The sequence below is a fragment of the Electrona antarctica genome (assembly GCF_951216825.1).
Source record: "Electrona antarctica genome assembly, chromosome: 6".
NCBI lineage: Eukaryota > Metazoa > Chordata > Actinopteri > Myctophiformes > Myctophidae > Electrona > Electrona antarctica.
The window spans coordinates 3,353,999-3,377,611 of NC_136811.1; the positions used below are offsets into that span (position 1 = coordinate 3,353,999).

Sequence of the window (23,613 nt, forward strand, 5' to 3'; positions counted from 1 at the left end):
AAAAGGCACTCGACGAACATCTTTCGTCATAGTATTAGTCGACGGAAAATCAACAGTGGTCCAGTGATGAGGGTGGTATCTGCAGGGAACTAAAGAAAAGAGCATAGCCGTAATTGGCCATCTGATGCCAGCCACACACGTCTCATTCTGTGCCTGCAGAAGAAATGAAGACCCAGCAAGCACGGCCAGGACCTGGACGAATTTGTGACATCTCTATTGGAGCCAGATCAAGTCAAACCAAGACTAGTCACATCATGTCCCAGAATATCACCTGATTTCAACCAACATCAATTCTGCCCACTAAGACAGACGCCCCTGGATGAATCAGAGACTTAACAAGTCATATCATAACTAGTCAGATCTGGCCCAGAATAAGCTATATTATCGCCATATTCACCATAACCGGTGAAGACGTCCTGGAAATGACGTAAAGATCATCCCCATATGGGCTGTGATCTGGCCTAGTCCTGAACGTAAAGATCATCCCCATATGGGCTGTGATCTGGCCTAGTCCTGAACGTAAAGATCCTCCCCATATGGGCTGTGATCTGGCCTAGTCCTGAATGTAAAGATCATCCCCATATGGGCTGTGATCTGGCCTAGTCCTGAACGTAAAGATCATCCCCATATGGGCTGTGATCTGGCCTATAGTCCTGAATGTCACCCGAGCACCCTGGGCAAGACCTACGCTGAAAAGACTATCAGCGGAAGTTGCGGGATTTTAGCGGAAGTATTGCCCAAGGAAATGACGTTGATGCTTTACAAATCAGTTTACATTCTCCGCGAATGAAACAAGTGTTGTGATTGGTCGGGAAAATATCGTATCCGGGGGAAATACATCTGACTGATGTTCCGGAGGATACATCCGCCCGATAGCTTCTCTGCCTTACGTTGTGACCAGGCTCTTCTTTCACCCGAGTCACCGGAGGACGTCATCATCATCACGTCATCATGACGTAATTTGGCTTGCTATGGGGATCCATGGCATGTTGCACTGTTCCTGCAGGTCTCAGCATGGTGTGCATGTGGAACAGATGAAGAAGGTCAGCCAGGCCCAGACATCTGGGGCAGTATTATGCGTGTCTTAAGTACCAGGTCTTATTACTTAACTTAAGACCTGGAGGCGTGATCAATGCCATTTGGCTATTCTGAGTGGCCAAACAGCATTGACCACACCTCCAGGTCTTAAGTTAAGTCATAAGACCTGGTACTTAAGACACGCATAATACTGCCCCTGGTGGTGAGAGCATCAATGATGATGACTACGAAGATGAAGCTCCTTCAATTCATCTGGTCACCAAACTCCGTCATGGACTGTTTTGTTGCCATCAAGACTAGCTTCATTATTATTGTATACTTGGTTTTAAAATCTCTCTCTCTCTCTCTCTCTCTCTCTCTCTCTCTCTCTCTCTCTCTCTCTCTCTCTCTCTCTCTCTCTCTCTCTCATATGTATCTCTCTCTCTCTCTCTCTCTCTCTCTCTCTCTCTCTCTCTCTCTCTCTCTCTCTCTCTCTCTCATATGTATCTCTCTCTCTCTCTCTCTCTCTCTCTCTCTCTCTCTCTCTCTCTCTCTCTCTCTCTCTCTCTCTCTCTCTCAGAGTGAGCGCTCTTGCTCTCTCCTTATATGTGGATTTATTTCCAGACAGATTTTTTTCTTCGGAATTCTTCGGAATTCTCTAGAAAATGCAAAGAGTAGAGACGTAGCCCAGAGGTCAGTCACCTTCTACCTGTACTAGCCTACCTGTCCACCAGGTGTCACTGCTCCTATGTACCGTCTTCTCCCAACACAAGTATATCAAGTGTAGTTTGTGACGTTAATAATACTGAACTGAAATAGTTCCTGTGAGGAAGGAGGAGAACGTGTAACACAAACTCTCCTTATGTAACTTTGTCATCTATCTTATTCTTTACACAAGCCAAGAATCTCTTTGATTTAAAATACGTTCTCCGATCCCTTATTCCCTGGGCTGAATGTCACCTTCCTCGCTTTCCGTTCCACACACACACACACACACACACACACACACACACACACACACACACACACACACACACACACACACACGCACACGCACACGCACACGGCTAACCGTCTGCGTGGGTGTGCTTGATGTGTAATTCGTTCATTTGTTTTGGTGCTGATGTTCGTTAGGGCTCTGCAATTAACTGAAAACGTAGCGTAATCGTGCTGCTGTCGATTAATTGAATAATCAAGAATATATTTGGTGGATTCTTTTCTTTCTTTCTTTCTTCTTTCGGCAAAGCATTCCCGTTTTGTGGCCGATGCTACAAGTAGAATCGGCGTGCGAGCGTCATTTCCATCCACCAGTTGTTTAAACACAATCACGCCGGGATTTCTATATTGATGGTTTTTTATTGTTCATACCAGCAGCCTATATACAGGGAGAAAATAAAAATTAGGGGGTACAAACATTTTTTGTTTTTTCCCTAGAGGAAGACCTCCTACCTGCCACCCCTGGGTGACTAACACATCATGGTGTCTCGTCTGGGGGTAGCCTCTGTAGAGAATAGGATAGCAGCTTGGTCTGGGGGACTAACACCTCATGGTGTCTCGTCTGGGGGTAGCCTCTGTAGAGAATAGGATAGCAGCGTGTTCTGGGTGACTAACACCTCATGGTGTCTCGTCTGGGGGTAACCTCTGCAGGGCCGGATTTAGCCAGCCCCACTCAGGTGGGCAGACAGAATTGTAAGGGGGGTGACCCCGGTCGCGCCGCAAAGCGGCGCGGCCAAAAAAAATTTGGGGGTTCAAACCCCACAGTACCCCTGAAATGCATAGAAAACTGCTTTTTTTTTGCACAGCCAATAAAACAATTGGGGGTTCAAACCCCACAGTACCCCTGAAATGCATAGAAAACTGCTTTTTTTTTGCACAGCCAATAAAACAATTGGGGGTTCAAACCCCACAGTACCCCTGAAATGCATAGAAAACTGCTTTTTTTTATACTGTGCCAATAACATTTGGGGTTCAAAGTAAACCCACAGTACCCCTGAAATGCATAGAAAACTGCTTTTTTTTGGCACAGCCAATAAAACAATTGGGGGTTCAAACCCCACAGTACCCCTGAAATGCATAGAAAACTGCTTTTTTTTATACTGTGCCAATAACATTTGGGGTTCAAAGTAAACCCACAGTACCCCTGAAATGCATAGAAAACTTCTTTTTTTTGCACAGTTATACTGTGCTATAAAATTCCTGATATAATATCAGGAATTTCATAATATTATTATTATTATTATTACCTGTGCTTGATGCTGGTCCTGCTGCCACTTCTGCCTCCTCCTCCCCATCTGTCACTCTCTGTCATGCAACTGTATGGTCTTGGTTGTTTTTCTAACTTTGTCTTTAATGACATTATCTTCTTCAACTCTTTCCTTTCTCTTAAAGAGCTGAGCTAATGTTGGTTGCGTTGCCATTTTGCTTATATATATTTTTAGCGCATTCTTAAAAGTTGCGGCGATAGCCTCTGTGTTAGCAACAGTGCTAACAGATGGGCTAGGGACTGCACTCACTGCAGAGGCAACAGCAGCGATAGCCTCTGTGTTAGCAACAGTGCTAACAGATGTGCTAGGGACTGCACTCACTGCAGAGGCAGAAGCAGCACTAGGCTTGCTTTTGCTTATAGGCTTAAAGAAAGGATGCATGTCGCTCTCTTTCTTGCTACCAACAGACTAACAGAGTGAGCAGACGGGAGCACACAGAGAGAGTGATTGTGTGAGATAAAGTTTATTTAGAAAATAATCACTGAAACGTATTTTCTCATTGTCTGTGTTTGAGCATGTAGAACTCCTGATTCGTGGATCTGTTGCTGGAGGCGTGGTTATGTGTAGGGGGTTTTCGACGCAGCTCATTCTCCTCAGTGTGTGCCCTGTGTTGTGTTCTGAACACTTCTCTGTTGTGCTAATTTTGCTAGACGTCGGGTCCCTCCGCCTCGCTACCGAGACACAACTTTTGCGGTATGCGTTCATTGTTGGGTCTAAAAATGCTGCGCAGTGCCCACCCAATCAGAAACGGTACAGATATTTCATGATATTTTTTATAGGCAAAAAAATAAAGGATCCCCATAACTTTTGATTGGGTGGGCAGGACGCACGTTTGGGTGGGCTGTGCCCACCCCTGACCCCCCTAGAACCGGCCCTGAACCTCTGTAGAGAATAGGATAGCAGCGTGGTCTGGGTGACTAACACCTCACTCGTCTGGGGGTAGCCTCTGTAGAGAATAGGATAGCAGCGTGGTCTGGGTGACTAACACCTCACTCGTCTGGGGGTAGCCTCTGTAGAGAATAGGATAGCAGCGTGGTCTGGGTGACTAACACCTCATGGTGTCTCGTCTGGGGGTAGCCTCTGTAGGGTTTTGAAGTACTGTATGAATGGGGATTTCTTTCAAAATAGGAGCTCGGGGTGCCGCGCATGCAGATATGGCAGCTTTTACCCCCCTCCCCGCCCTTTCCGTTCCGTATAAAAACCGGGAGGCATAATGTTGCTTGCTTACCTTACAATGATTACGATAAAGTCTCTCTAGAGTCTAGAAGCGTTACATTTTTAAATGAGAGGCTTGTTGTCAGAAATGAAGACAGAAATATATCCATCTGGTCAAAACCACGGAGAGCTCCCTACATTAGAGCCTTCGGTAAACAGGGCAGCACGCATGCACGAAACAGAAAGGAGTATGTTGCAGAAGGAGAGGCCAACACCCCCCCCCCCCCCCCCAATATACAAAACAGAATTTAAATGTTTTTGTTCATCAATGAAAAAGCGCTGCAATGCGTCACATCGCGACGCATTGTGGGCTTGTATAGATCGACTATTTCAAATGGCCAAAATGTATATTTTGTTTGCTGTGTTTTGCTGTTTTGATGTCGTATTATATTATTGCTGCTGCATTGTCTGAAGGAAGCCAAACAAAAATAAGTTTTACTCTTATGTACCTGTACACAAGATGTAACAATAAAGCACAACCTTGAACCTTGACCTTGAACCTTGAACCTATAGGGGCTGAAATGGGTAATGTATGTTTTGTAATTATAATCCATTCCAAATCTACAAAGTAACTGCGGTAACTAAAGCTGTCAAATAAATGTAGTGGAGCAAAAAATATTACAATATTTTGACCTGAGATGTAGTGGAAGTGGAAGTGGAAGCAAAAGTACTGGAAATTGGAAATACTCAAGTAAAGTACAAATGTACTCAAGTACAGTACTTAAGTAAATGTACTTAGTTACTTTACGCCACATACTCTCCATTACAAGAGCACAGTGGAATGTGCAGCAACATGCTACACCACTTCCCTCCATGTAAAGTTTCTATACATGTTCAATTATTAATATGAATTCCTTTATTTATTCATTTATCTATCTATACCTACACACTGCTATGCTATAGCCTCTTCTACGGTGTGTATAGTGCACATACAGTGTAATGTATACACACACATGTAGTTTCAAGCGAGTTATCTTTGTTTTTAGTCAATATTTGTGAATAATTCAGATGTTTCTATATACCGTGTTTCTTCGGTGTATTGTTGCACCAAACCTCTCCGAGATGAGTTACTGATCCTCTGTGCGAACACACATGGCAATAAACAATTCTGATTCTTCCCTGTTATTTCCATATAAAGCAGAGAGAGAGAAAGAGAGAGAGAGAGAGAGAGAGAGGTCACCTTCATATCGTCGTCGGAAACCTTGTATGTGTCCAAGACTGTTACTCTCCAGGAAATGGACGAGAGAACCAGCCAGCGTAAAAAGAATAAATCATTCACAAGCTCTTTGCTCATTTGTTAAATATTTATATACCCCACAAACAGACTTAATCGCAGACAGACTTTCATGATATGTCATCAAACATTTGCAAAGAAGATTCACAATGCTTCAATAAAGAAAGAGACTAGAGAGAGATGACAGATGACTGTGCATGCATTATGAGGTTGTAGATCAGCAATCTTTTGCTATACTTTTAAGTTATACAACAAAACAAGAAAATAAAATGAAAAAAGATGCATATCCTCTCAGAATCATGCAGAGCAAGAAGAGGGCTCGCTACTCACTCACTTTTAAAATGCCCCAATTTTTATTCGCAGCAGCAACAGAACGACGTCTCGAATCTTTTTCCAGACACCCGACATGACATAATAACAGTCCGACAGGCATTAGACCGACAACACCGTGTCTCCCGACATGCGTGGCAGGTTAAAACTCACCAGTGGCTCCCGGCATGCGTGGCCGGTTACAACTGACCCGTGGCAGGTTAAAACTAACCCGTGGCAGCTGCAGGTTAAAACCAACCTGTGCTGTGGCAGGTTAAAACTAACCTGTGCTGTGGCAGGTTAAAACTAACCAGTGGCAGGTTAAAACTAACCAGTGGCAGGTTAAAACTAACCCGTGGCAGCTGCAGGTTAAAACTAACCTGTGGCAGATTAAAACTAACCCGTGGCAGGTTAAAACTAACCCGTGGCAGGTTAAAACTAACCCGTGGCAGGTTAAAACTAACCCGTGGCAGGTTAAAACTAACCTGTGGCAGGTTAAAACTAACCTGTGGCAGGTTAAAACTAACCCGTGGCAGGTTAAAACTAACCTGTGGCAGGTTAAAACTAACCTGTGGCAGGTTAAAACTAACCCGAGGCAGGTTAAAACTAACCTGTGGCAGGTTAAAACTAACCTGTGGCAGGTTAAAACTAACCCGAGGCAGGTTAAAACTAACCCGTGGCAGGTTAAAACTCACCTGTGGCAGGTTAAAACTAACCTGTGGCAGGTTAAAACTAACCCGTGGCAGGTTAAAACTAACCTGTGGCAGGTTAAAACTAACCCGAGGCAGGTTAAAACTAACCCGTGGCAGGTTAAAACTAACCCGTGGCAGGTTAAAACTCACCTGTGGCAGGTTAAAACTCACCTGTGGCAGGTTAAAACTAACCTGTGGCAGGTTAAAACTAACCTGTGGCAGGTTAAAACTAACCCGTGGCAGGTTAAAACTAACCTGTGCGGTGGCAGGTTAAGACTAACCAGTGGCAGGTTAAAACTAACCTGTGCTGTGGCAGGTTAAAACTAACCAGTGAAAGGTTAAAACTAACCTGTGGCAGGTTAAAACTAACCCGTGGCAGCTGCAGGTTAAAACTAACCTGTGGCAGGTTAAAACGAACCCGTGGCAGGTTAAAACTAACCCGTGGCAGGTTAAAACTAACCCGTGGCAGGTTAAAACTAACCCGTGGCAGGTTAAAACTAACCCGTGGCAGGTTAAAACTAACCTGTGGCAGGTTAAAACTAACCCGTGGCAGGTTGAAACTAACCTGTGGCAGGTTAAAACTAACCCGTGGCAGGTTAAAACTAACCCGTGGCAGGTTAAAACTAACCCGTGGCAGGTTAAAACTAACCCGAGGCTCCCGACATGCGTGGCAGGTTAAAACGAACCTGTGGCAGGTTAAAACTAACCTGTGGCTTCCTGTGAGGTTAGGTTTATAGGGTTTGGGTCTTTGGGTAGGTTTGTCAGAGTAATGCCTGTCGGGTTATACCGTAGTAATTCACGTGTTTGTCCCCTTCTTCTTCTTCTTCTTCTTCTTCTTCTTCTTCTTCTTCTTCTTCCCCCAGAGCCTCATCATCATCATCCGTCCATCGTCGTCCGGTCATCATGAGTGACATCTACGAGTCGGCGGCCAACTCCCTGGGTCTGTTCAACAGCCCCGGGCTCACCAAGGTGGAGCTGCGCGTCACCTGCAAGGGCCTGTCCGACCGGGACGCCCTGAACAAGCCCGACCCCTGTGTCCTCCTCAAGATGCGGTCCCACGGCCAGTGGATAGAGGTGGGTCAGAAGAACCAACGTCTCAAAGTTTGTGTGTCCTCCCCTGTTTGTGTGTCCTCCCCCGTGTCCTCCCCTGTGTCCTCCCCTGTGTCCTCCCCTGTGTCCTCCCCTGTGTCCTCCCCTGTGTCCTGGGTGCAGAACCAACTTCACAAAGTTCGCCGCAACAACACACGCACCAGTGGTGGAAAAAGTACTCAATTGTTTTACTTAAAGGGGCATTCCACTCATTTTCAACATTTTACTATGTCATTAATATACCTTAGAGCTGTTGTGTTGAAATAATAAAAAAGTCCCCCCATTCTGTGTTTACTAGAACTAGAGGTCTGAAAAAAATCATTAACATGGTGAAACACATCTTGATGATGTCATCAAGATGTGTTTCACCATGTTAATGATTTCTTTTCATAATTACAGTTCTAGGAAACACAGAATGGGGGGACTTTTTTATTATTTCCACACAACAGCTCTAAGGTATATTAATGACATAGTAAAATGTTGAAAATGGGTGGTTTTCCCCTTTAAGTAAAAGAACCAATACTGCAATTTAGAACTACTTCGTTACAAGTAAAAAAACGGAATTGAAAATGTACTTGAGCAAAGGTACAAAAGCATCGGCATCAAAATGCACTTAAAGTACTAAAAAATCTTTTTGAAAATAGCAGATCTACAAGCTCACAATGCGTTATGCGTCGCGCTGCAAATCCAAATCTCCTAATCCAAATCCAAATCTCCAAAGTAACTAGTAACTAAAGTTTTCAAATAATTGTAGTGGGGTAAAAGTAAACATTTTGAATCTGAGATGTAGTGGAGTAGAAGTAAAAGTACTGGAAATTGGAAATACTCAAGCAAAGTACAAATACCTCAAAATTGTACTTGAGTACAGTACTTAAGTAAAAGTACTTAGTTACTTTGCACCACTGACACGCGCATGCATGCAGGCTTTTTTTCCGTTTCAGAGTCACCCGCAAGTGTGATCTCTCAAGAACAGATTCTTTGCTGCTGCGCTACCGAATCTGTCAGCAAGGCCATTCAGAATGTGTATAGACTGTTGATAGGGGGAATGAAAACACAGGCACACCACAGGAAGTGGTGTGCCTGTGACGGGCCAACATCCTGTTATACACATTCTACTGGGGCCTGCCCAAGCCCCCAGTAAGGGCCGACTCACACGGTCGCAACAGATTCATGTATGCTTGTTGTATGAGATGTATAGCTGATGCAAGCTCGCAATGTATTTCCAATGGGAGTCACATGCTTTGACACAGCATTTGTGTTGTATGAGGGGGAGGGGGGGCAGTCGAAACACAGCCGAAAGCCATATAACAGCTTGTAGTCCAAAATGTTGTATCAAACCATGTGACTTCCATTGGAAATGCATCGGGGCGGCCATGACACTTACATCTTGCTTACATCTAGCATGCATCAATGTTGTATGCTAGATCGAAAGGTGTGAGTGAGGCCTCTGGCTATCCAACGTTGAAGATGCCACTACCTACTGGCGAAATGTGGAATTGCAACACTTTCATGGAGGTGGACGGACGTTCATGACGTCACGTGCGTAAGCCCCGGACCTCAAAGTTGAGGTCCGGGGCTAGGCTAGGCTAAACTTCCGCTCGCTCGAGCCATTGAGTTATAATTATACTTCCGGCAGTCTTCCGGGTGCTTCAAAACGCCACTGAGCAACTTCCACTGAAATTAATAGTGGGGGGCGGGGCTAGCGCTCCGGTTCGGTCTCTATCCTTTTATTACTCTATGGTCAGAACCAACGTCCAGTGGTGGAAAGTAACTAAGTACTTTTACTTAAGTACTGTACTTAAGTACAATTTTGAGGTATTTGTACTTTACTTGAGTATTTACAATTTCCAGTACTTTTACTTCCACTCCACTCCGAATTGAAGTGGACTCGGTCCCAGACTTTTCTTTTTCTCCCTGGAAAAAAAAAAACACACACACACACACACACACACACACACACACACACACACACACACACACACACACACACACACACACACACACACACACACACACACACACACACACACACACTCCTCTCTCTCTCTCTCTCTCTCGCTCTGATTAATTAGTCTCATGTCGCGCAGCTGTGTGACTGCGTCTAGATTCTCCCGGCGGATCCTGCCGGGAGCTGCCTATGCCATAGAAAGCATAGGTGGACCCCAGGCTACCGTTGTTCTAAATCCTTCAGATCGCAGTACTTGCTCGCTCTGCTTGCGCAAGTAATGAATCAAATCAAATGATGATGATGATGATGATGATGATGATGATGATGATGATGATGATGATGATGTTTGAGGAGTCGTGGTGACTCAGTGTTGGTTGTGTTGTTGAGCTGTGCTCTGTGGTGTGGCGTATAGAGACATGTAACTGTATCGTTACTGTAGTGTGACATGGTTACAGCTCCACCAATGACAAACCGCTTACTGCCAAAGACCAGTTAAACGCTGTGTTACCAAGTGGGATTGTGGATCGGCTCAATGTCCGTGAAAAACCCTTGAAAGAATGTTTGGCAAAGCGAAAAGAATGCACCCAAGTACAAGTACAGTGAAACTCAGGTTCATTTTACATAGGGCCCTATACGTACAGACTTTAGTAAGTTCAGCCACTACTAAGTGGTTAAACTTAAGTGATATTGATGAATTCCACCCCTGGGACCCTCGCGTCAGGCACCCCTAGGGCAATGGTTCTCAACCATTTGAGGCCCCGCAAAATAATCAGATTTGAACTGCTGAGGGACCAAGGTTTTTCACCCACTTTGAGGAACTCTGACATGGAGACCAAGGTTTTTCACCCACTTTGAGACACTCTGACATGGAGACCAAGGTTTTTCACCCACTTCCACTGTATGGACATGGTTACAGCTCCACCAATGACAAACCGCTTACTGCCAAAGACCAGTTAAACGCTCTGTTACCAAGTGGGATTGTGGATCGGCTCAATGTCCGTGAAAAACCCTTGAAAGAATGTTTGGCAAAGCGAAAAGAATGCACCCAAGTACAAGTACAGTGAAACTCAGGTTCATTTTACATAGGGCCCTATACGTACAGACTTTAGTTCAGCCAATACTAAGTGGTTAAACTTAAGTGATATTGATGAATTCCACCCCTGGGACCCTCGCGTCAGGCACCCCTAGGGCAATGGTTCTCAACCATTTGAGGCCCCGCAAAATAATCAGATTTGAACTGCTGAGGGACCAAGGTTTTTCACCCACTTTGAGGAACTCTGACATGGAGACCAAGGTTTCTCACCCACTTTGAGACACTCTGACATGGAGACCAAGGTGTTTCACCCACTTTGAGACACTCTGACAGAGAGACCAAGGTTTTTCACCCACTTTGAGGAACTCTTGACAGCGAGACCAAGGTTTTTCACCCACTTTGAGGAACTCTGACAGGGAGACCATGGTTTTCACCCACTTTGAGGAACCCTGACATGGAGACCAAGGTTTTCACCCAATTTGAGACACTCTGACAGGGAGACCATGGTTTTTCACCCACTTTGAGGAACTCTGACATGGAGACCAAGGTTTTTCACCCACCTTGAGGAACTCTGACAGGGAGACCAAGGTTTTTCACCCACTTTGAGACACTCTGACATGGAGACCAAGGTTTTTCACCCACTTTGAGACACTCTGACATGGAGACCAAGGTTTTTCACCCACTTCCACTGTATGGACATGGTTACAGCTCCACCAATGACAAACCGCTTACTGCCAAAGACCAGTTAAACGCTCTGTTACCAAGTGGGATTGTGGATCGGCTCAATGTCCGTGAAAAACCCTTGAAAGAATGTTTGGCAAAGCGAAAAGAATGCACCCAAGTACAAGTACAGTGAAACTCAGGTTCATTTTACATAGGGCCCTATACGTACAGACTTTAGTTCAGCCAATACTAAGTGGTTAAACTTAAGTGATATTGATGAATTCCACCCCTGGGACCCTCGCGTCAGGCACCCCTAGGGCAATGGTTCTCAACCATTTGAGGCCCCGCAAAATAATCAGATTTGAACTGCTGAGGGACCAAGGTTTTTCACCCACTTTGAGGAACTCTGACATGGAGACCAAGGTTTCTCACCCACTTTGAGACACTCTGACATGGAGACCAAGGTGTTTCACCCACTTTGAGACACTCTGACAGAGAGACCAAGGTTTTTCACCCACTTTGAGGAACTCTTGACAGCGAGACCAAGGTTTTTCACCAACTTTGAGGAACTCTGACAGGGAGACCATGGTTTTCACCCACTTTGAGGAACCCTGACATGGAGACCAAGGTTTTCACCCAATTTGAGACACTCTGACAGGGAGACCATGGTTTTTCACCCACTTTGAGGAACTCTGACATGGAGACCAAGGTTTTTCACCCACCTTGAGGAACTCTGACAGGGAGACCAAGGTTTTTCACCCACTTTGAGACACTCTGACATGGAGACCAAGGTTTTTCACCCACTTTGAGACACTCTGACATGGAGACCAAGGTTTTTCACCCACTTCCACTGTATGGACATGGTTACAGCTCCACCAATGACAAACCGCTTACTGCCAAAGACCAGTTAAACGCTCTGTTACCAAGTGGGATTGTGGATCGGCTCAATGTCCGTGAAAAACCCTTGAAAGAATGTTTGGCAAAGCGAAAAGAATGCACCCAAGTACAAGTACAGTGAAACTCAGGTTCATTTTACATAGGGCCCTATACGTACAGACTTTAGTTCAGCCAATACTAAGTGGTTAAACTTAAGTGATATTGATGAATTCCACCCCTGGGACCCTCGCGTCAGGCACCCCTAGGGCAATGGTTCTCAACCATTTGAGGCCCCGCAAAATAATCAGATTTGAACTGCTGAGGGACCAAGGTTTTTCACCCACTTTGAGGAACTCTGACATGGAGACCAAGGTTTCTCACCCACTTTGAGACACTCTGACATGGAGACCAAGGTGTTTCACCCACTTTGAGACACTCTGACAGAGAGACCAAGGTTTTTCACCCACTTTGAGGAACTCTTGACAGCGAGACCAAGGTTTTTCACCCACTTTGAGGAACTCTGACAGGGAGACCATGGTTTTCACCCACTTTGAGGAACCCTGACATGGAGACCAAGGTTTTCACCCAATTTGAGACACTCTGACAGGGAGACCAAGGTTTTTCACCCACTTTGAGGAACTCTGACATGGAGACCAAGGTTTTTCACCCACCTTGAGGAACTCTGACAGGGAGACCAAGGTTTTTCACCCACTTTGAGACACTCTGACATGGAGACCAAGGTTTTTCACCCACTTTGAGACACTCTGACATGGAGACCAAGGTTTTTCACCCACTTCCACTGTATGGACATGGTTACAGCTCCACCAATGACAAACCGCTTACTGCCAAAGACCAGTTAAACGCTCTGTTACCAAGTGGGATTGTGGATCGGCTCAATGTCCGTGAAAAACCCTTGAAAGAATGTTTGGCAAAGCGAAAAGAATGCACCCAAGTACAAGTACAGTGAAACTCAGGTTCATTTTACATAGGGCCCTATACGTACAGACTTTAGTTCAGCCAATACTAAGTGGTTAAACTTAAGTGATATTGATGAATTCCACCCCTGGGACCCTCGCGTCAGGCACCCCTAGGGCAATGGTTCTCAACCATTTGAGGCCCCGCAAAATAATCAGATTTGAACTGCTGAGGGACCAAGGTTTTTCACCCACTTTGAGGAACTCTGACATGGAGACCAAGGTTTCTCACCCACTTTGAGACACTCTGACATGGAGACCAAGGTGTTTCACCCACTTTGAGACACTCTGACAGAGAGACCAAGGTTTTTCACCCACTTTGAGGAACTCTTGACAGCGAGACCAAGGTTTTTCACCCACTTTGAGGAACTCTGACAGGGAGACCATGGTTTTCACCCACTTTGAGGAACCCTGACATGGAGACCAAGGTTTTCACCCAATTTGAGACACTCTGACAGGGAGACCAAGGTTTTTCACCCACTTTGAGGAACTCTGACATGGAGACCAAGGTTTTTCACCCACCTTGAGGAACTCTGACATGGAGACCAAGGTTTTTCACCCACTTTGAGACACTCTGACATGGAGACCAAGGTTTTTCACCCACTTTGAGGAACTCTGACATGGAGACCAAGGTTTTTCACCCACTTTGAGGAACTCTGACAGGGAGACCATGGTTTTCCCCCACTTTGAGGAACTCTGACATGGAGACCAAGGTTTTTCACCCACTTTGAGGAACTCTGACAGGGAGACCATGGTTTTCACCCACTTTGAGGAACTCTGACATGGAGGACCAAGGTTTCCACCTTCCATCACAACCTCATCGCTAAACGCTCCCAGACGTCGTCCCAGGGACCCTGACCCTGACGCTCTGATTATACAGACACTACCAATTACCTCCCCTCATTACCTTCCCCTCGTTAACGCATTGTTACCGTGTCATTTGAGTTGTAAGGAGCGGCAATGATAATTAACCCATTTCGGGCGGGAACCCCTTTTGGTGTTTTAAAGCATTATGTTATACTCTAGGTGCCGCGCTATGAACTTGTAGGTCTGTTATTTTAGACAAATCGTGAAAATGTGCCTCAAATCTTTGAATATATATTATTACAGAGTGAACATTTTAACTCAAATCTTTGCTTCTGGGGAGGTCCCTGGGACAACATATTTTCAGATGGAGGGGCGGAGGCATATTACATATAATTTTTGGGGTCCTTGAACACCACCAATTATCATTGCCGCTCCTTACAAAGCTGCAACCATTCATGATTATTTTAGGTGTATTTCTTTTTTATGCTGTGTTCCCTATGCAATGTTATGTAAATGTATTCCACTGTTTGCCTGTCTGTTTTCCGTTTTGTGTTTCTCGTGAGGACTGCGGATGAAAATTAGCAACTGTGCTATATCCGGTGTATTTACGTCCATGTGACGTCCATTAATATGCATTGTCCCGTCCAAATAAACAAATAAAGTAAAGTAAAGTAACTGATACAGAAACATACAGTAAGGTTTTTTAGAAAACTGTCAGGATTTTGAAGACATTTCAATTAATGTCGACGTCAGGCCTAAATGGGTTAACCCATTGAGACCTGGAACGCATCCATGTCACGTTAGCGTTAGCGTTTTAAACATTGTTATAATTTAGCTATTGAAAAATAGCAGATCTACAAGCTCATAGCGCGCCACCGAGTGGCGCGCTATGAACTTGTAGATCTGCTATTTTTGAAAAATCGTTAAAATGTGCCTCAAATCTTTCCGAAAATTGTCATGATTTAGAAAAAAAATAAAAATAAATGTCGACGTCAGGCCTGAATGGGTTACACATAATCACAGCGTTGGCAGTGGAGACGGTAGGACTGTCTGCTGCTGTTGCTGGGATTCAATACTTGCAGGATGGGGCATATTTGGAATAGGGTCATTCTTTTTGCGTGTGAGTCATGGAAGGAACTCCTGTGAAAAGTTTACATCTGGAGATTTGAGGTTTATTTATTACGTATATATTTTGTCTATATATATTACGTATACAATACGTATACAAGCTGATTATATTCCATCGTAAACCGAAAACAGAAGATTCTACAAGCTCTGCAACTCCGTTGTGAGCTTGTAGAATCTTCTGTTTCAGATCTGCTATTGTCGCTAGTTTGGGTCCCGAGGAGACGTCAAAGTTCTCGTTTTTAGGTCTCGACCTAAAACGTTTGGGGACCACTGCGTCTCGCAAGGCTGCTCCAAATCAGTGTGGTTTTTGTCGACTGAAACTAAGACGAAGAATGTTCGTCGACTACCTTTTTTCACTGACTAAAACTAAATGGAAACGAAATGAAAACTAAGCTATGATGACTAAAACTATGACTAAATATACTGACAATTTCGTCAACAAATAAAAACTAGACTAAAATGAAAATGTTAGGGAGGGACTAGTGGACAAGAGATCCAGTTTTATGCTAGGTTGCATGCTGAAAATAGCCGATCAAGCTCACAACGCAACTAAAATCTATTTAGTCGACTAAAAACTGGACTAACACTAGAACATTCCAGGTTACTAAAATGTGACTAAAACTAAATTAAAATTATTCAAAAGACTATGACTAAAATAACAAAAAATCTGCCAAAAACAACACTGTTCCAAATGGAACTACTGCGTCTCGCAGGCTGTTCCATAATAGCTAAACGCTGAGTCTGCTTTTGGAACGCGAGAATTCATTTTCTCAGAGGATCTAATCTAAGGGTGCTGCTGGGCACACACCTAAAAAAGAAAAGGCAATTCAGATAAATAGGCAGGTCCGTTGCCATTTAGTGATTTAAAATCCATTATGATGTCTTAACCCATTTAGACCTGAGGACGATTCTACAAATGCATGCTAAATCCTGACAGTTTTCTGAAAAACCCATGTTTCGTTCTCAAACAATTTCATGTGAAGGACCCCCAAGATTATTATGTATTTGGCCGCCGACCCCCATCTCAAAATAAGTTGTTCCAGGGACCCCCCCCCCCCCCCCCCCCAGAAGCAAAGAAATTAGTTAAAAACGTTGGCTCTGAAACAATATATATTCAAAGATACATTTTCATGTTTTTTCCAAAATAGCAGACCTACAAGCTCCATTTGGCAGGCAGCAGTGCACAACCGACCGACCAGCTGGTGTTTATGGAGGGGGGGGTAGACCAGACAGGAGAAAGGTTTACACTTACAGTAATCATGCCTGACATTTAACAGCATTATGCTTTCACATGCTTTAAAAGTAATAGTCGTGTTCGATCAAACTAAACGTTTTTAGTGGGGGAAAGAAGGTCTATATTCTGACAGTGATCAGTGACATGGGGGGTCTGTCTCCTTGTCTCTCCATCCATCCATCCATCCATCTTCAACCGCTTATCCGTAGTCGGGTCACGGTGGCAACAGCTCCACCAGAGAGCTCCTGACTTCCCTCTCCAGAGCAACATTAGTAACTTCATGGCGAGGCGTTCCTGGCAGATTTTGGAGATATAAGGATTTATGCGTATAGGCAGAGGTCATCGTCATGTTGGCTTGTGGTGGACATTACGGGTCCATTTGGTTCCATTTGAACACTCTCAGAGTTAAGGGGGTCCTTGCAAATATAACATTTGAGAACCAATAGTACTAGTTGGACTCCTAATGTGTCGTAGAGTCAGACTAAATATTTGTCATACATATTCTGAAGAAAACCTGGAGACCTGACATTCAGTTACAAGAAGAACCTATATTTGCACCTATTGTAATATAAATGACATTGAGAATGAGTTCCATTTTCTTTTCTATTGCCCGTTGTATCACGACTGAGCTACGTCAAAAGTGATCTCTAACAGATGTAAAAATATAGATCTGATGTGGTGAAGTGATGCAAGTGAGCGACTGAGATGGAAACTTATATGTGATGTATTTTTTATTAAATTTTTATGTTTTTTTCACCCGCTGCTAGTGGGATCCTCCTGCTGCTTAACCCATTCAGGCCTGACGTCGAAATTAAAAAAAAAAAAGTTTTCTAAATCATGACAATTTTTGGAAAGAAAAAGGCACATTTTAACGATTTTTCAAAAATAGCAGACCTACAAGTTCATAGCGCGCCACTCGGTGGTGTGCTATGAGCTTGTAGATCTGCTATTTTTCAATAGCTAAATTATAACATAATGTTTAAAACACCAAAAGGGGTTCCCGCCCCAAAATGGGTTAATGGTTAATGTGGTTAAACGCTAACGTGACATGGATGCGTTCCAGGTCTCAATGGGTTAACACTACGAATACACTGTGCAGCTTTGCATCTTTGTACGGTATCTTTTGCATGTGTGAAAGCAGCATGACGTTTGTGGCAGGATACGGTACAGGTGCTCCTTTGAGCCAAAAATAATAATGTGCCGTCCTGCTTATATGAGACAATTTAACCCATTTAGACCTGACGTCGAAATTTAAAAAAATGTCTTCTACATCCTGAGAGTTTTCTGAAATACCTCATGTTTCTACTGTATATCAGTGGTTCTCAATATTTCATGTCAAGGACCCCAACATTTTTATCTATTTGGCCGCCGACCGCTCCGAAAGAATATGTTCAAAGATTTGTGCCACATTTTCACGATTCTTCATAAATAGCAGATCCACAAGCTCGTAGCGCGGCACTCGGTGCCGCGCTACGAGCTTGTAGATCTGCTATTTTTGAAGAATCGTGAAAATGTGGCACAAATCTTTGAACATATATTCTGACATTATGACAGTGCTGACATAATGAAGTGACATTATTCCGGGAGAGCGGCTCAGCCCTGCGGTCGCTCTCGCCATGGCGTCTTACTGGTTTATTTCTGTTCCGTTTTTGTTTTCATCAAATACTTTGTGTGTGTGTAGCTTCTGTGTGGGGAAGTGAACGTGATATTGTTTATTTATGTTTTTGGTGTCTTATAATGGGGTCTTAACGACAAGACACGGAAATAAAGATTCATTCGTTCGTTCGTTCGTTCGTTCGTTCGTTCGTTCGTTCGTTCGTTCGTTCGTTCGTTCGTTCGTTCGTTCGTTCGTTCGTTCGTTCGTTCGTTCGTTCGTTCATTCATTCATTCATTCAGTAAGTAGGTCTTATGACGCTGCAACGCGTTGTGAGCTTGTAGATCGGCTATTTTAAGCATGCAACCAAGTGTAAAATGACTTATACTGGATCTCTTGTCCACTAGTCCAGGGGTTCTCAACGTTTTTGGCCGGGGACCCCCGGAAATGCTTTGGCAATGTCTCGGGACCCCCGACCCGCCTCCCTTCCCGACCCCCAATATAAATTGACTGCTACAGTAACCTTAAACCATTTTGGGCGGGAACCCCTTTTGGTGTTTTAAGCGTTGTTATAATTTAGCTATTGAAAAATAGCAGATCTACAAGCTCATAGCGCGCCACCAAGTGGCGCACTACGAGCTTGTAGGTCTGCTATTTTTGAAAAATCGTAAAAATAAACATTTTAAAAACATCTTTTTTTTTTTTTTGAAAATAATTTGGGGACCCCCTAAAATAATTTGGCGACCCCCCGAGGGGTCGCGACCCACGGGTTGAGAACCCCTGCACTAGTCCCTTCCTAACATTTTAGTCTTGTTTTTATCTGTTGACGTAAATTGTCAATACATTTAGTCTTTAGTTTTAGTCATCATAGCTTAGTTTCCATTTAGTTTTCGTCAGTGAACAAAAGGCAGTCGACGAACATTTGTTGTCTTGGTTTTAGTCGTCAAAATCAACACTGGTGTGTACGGACATGTTTGGCCCCTGTGCGTACGCCTTATCCTTCTGATTGGTCCCTGACTGACCAACCAGCAGGCTCTTTTTGCCTTGTTCCGCCCTGGTTCCGCCTTGTTTATGTTGAATTTGCTAAAGCATATTTTTAGGAAAAAAAACTAAAAACAAACAGGCTGCACCTGTGATGTTCCTTTTTTACTGACACCAAGTTTAATTTTTGTCCAACCACGAAACGGCAACCAGTGGGTGCGAAGAGGGGCACAGCCACGGGCGGGACTTGACAAAGGGTGAATTGCTATTGCCACTGCAGTCACGTTTTTTTTAGTTTTTTTTTGTGTAATCCAGTTCCATGTACATCATCTAATTGGATGTACTAGTGGTGTCCTGTGAGGATTCGATTATCAAAGCTTGAACTTTGACTAAGGCATTTGCATTGCATTGCCATATTAAATTACAGTTTGTCACCAGGGTTGATTTATTCACAGCAGCGCCACATGGTAATAATATAATAATACATCATATCCCATGGAGCCTTAGCTCTAAGCTCTCTCCATCCGAGTGCATTTAACTTTTGATTAACTCTCACACAGTCAAATGTAATATTCAACTTAACCCATTTAGGCCTGACATCGACATTTAAAAAAAGGTCCTCTAAATCAGGGGTTCTCAACCCGTGGGTCGCGACCCCTCGGGGGGTCGCCAAATTATTTTGGGGGGTCCCCAAAATATATTAAAAAAAAAAACGATTTTTCAAAAATAGCAGATCTACAAGTTCATAGCGCGCCACTCGGTGGCGCGCTATGAGCTTGTAGATCTGCTATTTTTCAATAGCTAAATTACGTTTAAAAAACGTTGAGAACCCCTGCTCTAAATCATGACAGTTTTCTGAAATACCAATGTTTCTGTATCAGTGGTGCTCAATATTTCATGCCATGGACCCCAAAGATTATCTGCAGGGCTGGACTGGGACAAAAATTCGGCCCGGTCATTTTCGCGTGAATTTGGCCCAGACCGGCCCACCACAACCAGCGCGCAGATAGCAAGAAACTCTACCACCCACTCCGTCGAGGCACACACAAACAAACAAGCCCTAATACCAGGACCGGTTCTAGGCATAAGCTGTATAAGCGGTCGCGTAGGGCCACAACCACTGAGGGGGCCACATCACAGGGAGAAGATTATTATTATTTTGTTATGTATCCCCTATCCCATACATGGGCTACTGGCGGCCTGAGGGCCACATGTGGCCCCCACCTTCACTTAATGCAGCCCGCAGGTTAATATCAACTGTAGGCTGGGGGCCACATGTGGCCCCCAGCCTACAGCTGTTTATACGCACGTGCCTACAGCTGTTTATACAGCTGTTTATACCATCCCTCTACACTGGGGGTGCTGTTTATACCATCCCTCCCCACTGGGGACGCTGTTTATACCAGTCTCTCTGTCATAGCATCCCTCCCCACTGGGGGCACTGTTTATACCAGTCAGTCTGTCATACCATCCCTCCCCACTGGGGGCACTGTTTATACCAGTCTGTCATACCATCCCTCCCCACTGGGGGCGCTGTTTATACCAGTCTGTCATACCATCCCTCTACACCGGGGGCGCTGTTTATACCAGTCAGTCTGTCATACCATCCCTCCCCACTGGGGGCGCTGTTTATACCAGTCAGTCTGTCATACCATCCCTCCCCACTGGGGGCACTGTTTATACCAGTCAGTCTGTCATACCATCCCTCCACACTGGGCCCCCACATGTGGCCCCCACCTTCACCTAATGCGGCCCGCAGGTTAATATCAACTGGCGGCCTGAGGGCCACATGTGGCCCCCACCTTCACCTAATGCGGCCCGCAGGTTAATATCAACTGGCGGCCTGATTGTTTTTTTTGGCGGCCCCTTATGGTCGCGGCCCACCGGGAAAATGCCCGGTATGACCTGTGGCCAGTCCAGCCCTGATTATCTGTATTTGGCCGCTGACCCCCATCTGAAAATATGTTGTTCCAGGGATCCCCCGGAAGCAAAGATATTAGTTAAAAACGTTCGCTCTGAAAGAATATATATTCAAAGATTTGCGCCATGCATTTTCACGATTTTTCAAAAATAGCAGACCTACAAGCTTGTAGCGCGGCACTCGGTGCTGCGCTAGAACAGGTCAGCTCCATATATGGAGATCGAAGGGTGGCAGTGTCTTGAGTGTACAGGGTTTGATGAGGGCCTTAATCTTCTGACCTGTTGAGAACTCTAGTTTTCGCTGCAGGCTGCCGGGCGCGGCTGCACTGTAATAACTTTGGGGCAGGCCCGTCTAGAGTTAGAATGGACAGGTATCAGTCAAAAGGGAGACATCGAAGAGGAAGGACGGGTGGGGAAGGATCAACATATTATTCACCGGTCTTGCACCCCCTGTGATATCTTTTCTTTCTTTTTTTTTTCATGTTGACATATTAAAGAAGGGTATCTTAAATTTCCATGTATTGCTGTACTTTAAAATATTTTTGATGAGAAATATTTTTGTATGGATTATATTACATCGGGTATATAAAATATACCCAGGTTTAGTGGATGGTGTGACAAAAGTTGGGTTTATGGGTCTGAACAGGTGGTTGTATATAGGAGGAAACAGGTGGTTGTTGCGAATTGAGCGAATTGTGAGCCATTTACTATGTAACCTAGTAGAACACAGAACATGTCTGTGTGTGTCACGCTGTGACACCACCCGCCCGCCACCAGAGGGCGCAGCTGTATCAAACAAAAAAAAACGCACGCACGCACGCACGCACGCACGCACGCACACACGCACGCACGCACACACGCACGCTGCAGTGGCTATTCCATGCCACTGCAGTCAAGTTTTTTTTGTTTTTTTTTGTGTAATCCAGTTCCATGTACATAATCTAATTGGATTTACTAGTGGTGTCCTGTGAGGATTAGATTATCAAAGCTTGAACTTTGACTAAGGCATTTGCATTGCATTGCCATATTAAATTACAGTTTGTCACCAGGGTTGATTTATTCACAGCAGCGCCACATGGTAATAATATAATAATACATCATATCCCATGGAGCCTTAGCTCTAAGCTCTCTCCATCCGAGTGCATTTAACCCATTCTGGATGGGGACCCCTTTTGGTGTTTTAACTAAGCATTATGTTACAGTTTAGCTATTGAAAAATAGCAGATCTACAAGCTTGTAGCGCGCCACTCTGTGGCGCGCTACAAGCTTGTAGGTCTGCTATTTTTGAAAAATCGTATTATATTATATTCTTTCAGAGCGAACGTTTTTTTATTTTGACGTCAGACCTAAATGGGTTAACTTTTGATTAACTCTCACACAGTCAAATGTAATATTCAACTTAATGTTCGTCCTTGTGTCGCAGTCACACTTGTCAGATAGTTCTCTCTAAAACTCTCCAATTACAGATAATATGTTTGACGCCTATTTTTTTTCTTTTTATAAAATATACAAAAACTATTGGACAGGAACCAAGGAATGAAACGTTTGAAATATAAAGTGTTTTTGTAAACAGGTTTCAAAGGAGGTTTTGAAGCGCCTTGCCAAATAACTGCTATTGTTTACTTGTACTGCAATAACTGATGCTTTGTGTAGATATACAAAATGTGTACTACTTTCTATAAAACAAAATAAAAAATAAAATCATACACAAAAAACATTATTGACACACATGCATGGTCGCGTGCACGCATCCGCCTGGGTGACGGCAGACTGCTGGGCGAGCGCTGGCACTTTGGCATGGGGGGGGGGGGGGGGGTCAGATCAACATATGGAATAAATTCTGTACTGGCCATATATGGAGCGTGTCTTGAGTGTACAGGGTTTGATGAGGTCAGATGAACATATGGAATGTCAGAACAGGTCAGCTCCATATATGGAGATCGAAGGGTGGCAGTGTCTTGAGTGTACAGGGTTTGATGAGGGCCTTAATCTTCGGACCTGTTGAGAACTCTAGTTTTCGCTGCAGGCTGCCGGGCGCGGCTGCACTGTAATAACTTTGGGGCAGGCCCGTCTAGAGTTAGAATGGACTGGCCCGTGGGACGGAATGTTCACATCATGGAATCTAGTCCTATACCTGAAGAATGCTTCTTAGACTTCTATCCATGTTGAGAGTGAATGACAGACGCATCCAGTCATGAATGAAGCAGCAATCTGTACTGTGTGGAGGCTTCAGCTCAGACACTCATTATTGTGGATCAATAGGAAAGATATTTGCACTGCTCCTGTTGCTGAGCCCCTTAAAGTCGATCAATAGCTAGGATTATGGACAGCTCCCGGTGCTGAACCCCATCATAGTGGAACAGTGGCTAGTATGTGGACAGCTCCCGGTGCTGAACCCCATCATAGTGGAACAGTAGCTAGGATGTGGACAGCTCCCGGTGCTGAACCCCATCATAGTGGAACAGGGCTAGTATGTGGACAGCTCCTGGTGCTGAAATAGCTGCATGTAAGGCCTGTGGTATGAAAATAACACCAGTTCAGTGAATCAATCAAACTTTACTTTTATTTATAATGTATGCGACTGTGGGCTATACGCATGTGAACAGTAACAAAGCAAATTGATAAAATATTGATT

The 23,613-nt window shown here is 44.3% G+C and overlaps 1 protein-coding gene across 1 annotated transcript in view; it reads left to right on the top strand.

Annotated features, from left to right (window-relative positions):
- Positions 1 to 7,634: 7,634 nt before the first annotated feature.
- The window catches only part of cpne4a (copine IVa), a gene marked incomplete at both ends in the record, with an annotated part of 274,780 nt that continues 258,801 nt past the window's right edge, over positions 7,635 to 23,613 (top strand). The window contains one exon of the mRNA XM_079504392.1: positions 7,635 to 7,805. Within this exon, the coding sequence (XP_079360518.1) occupies positions 7,635 to 7,805 (171 nt within the window). The remainder of the gene's footprint in view (positions 7,806 to 23,613) is intronic.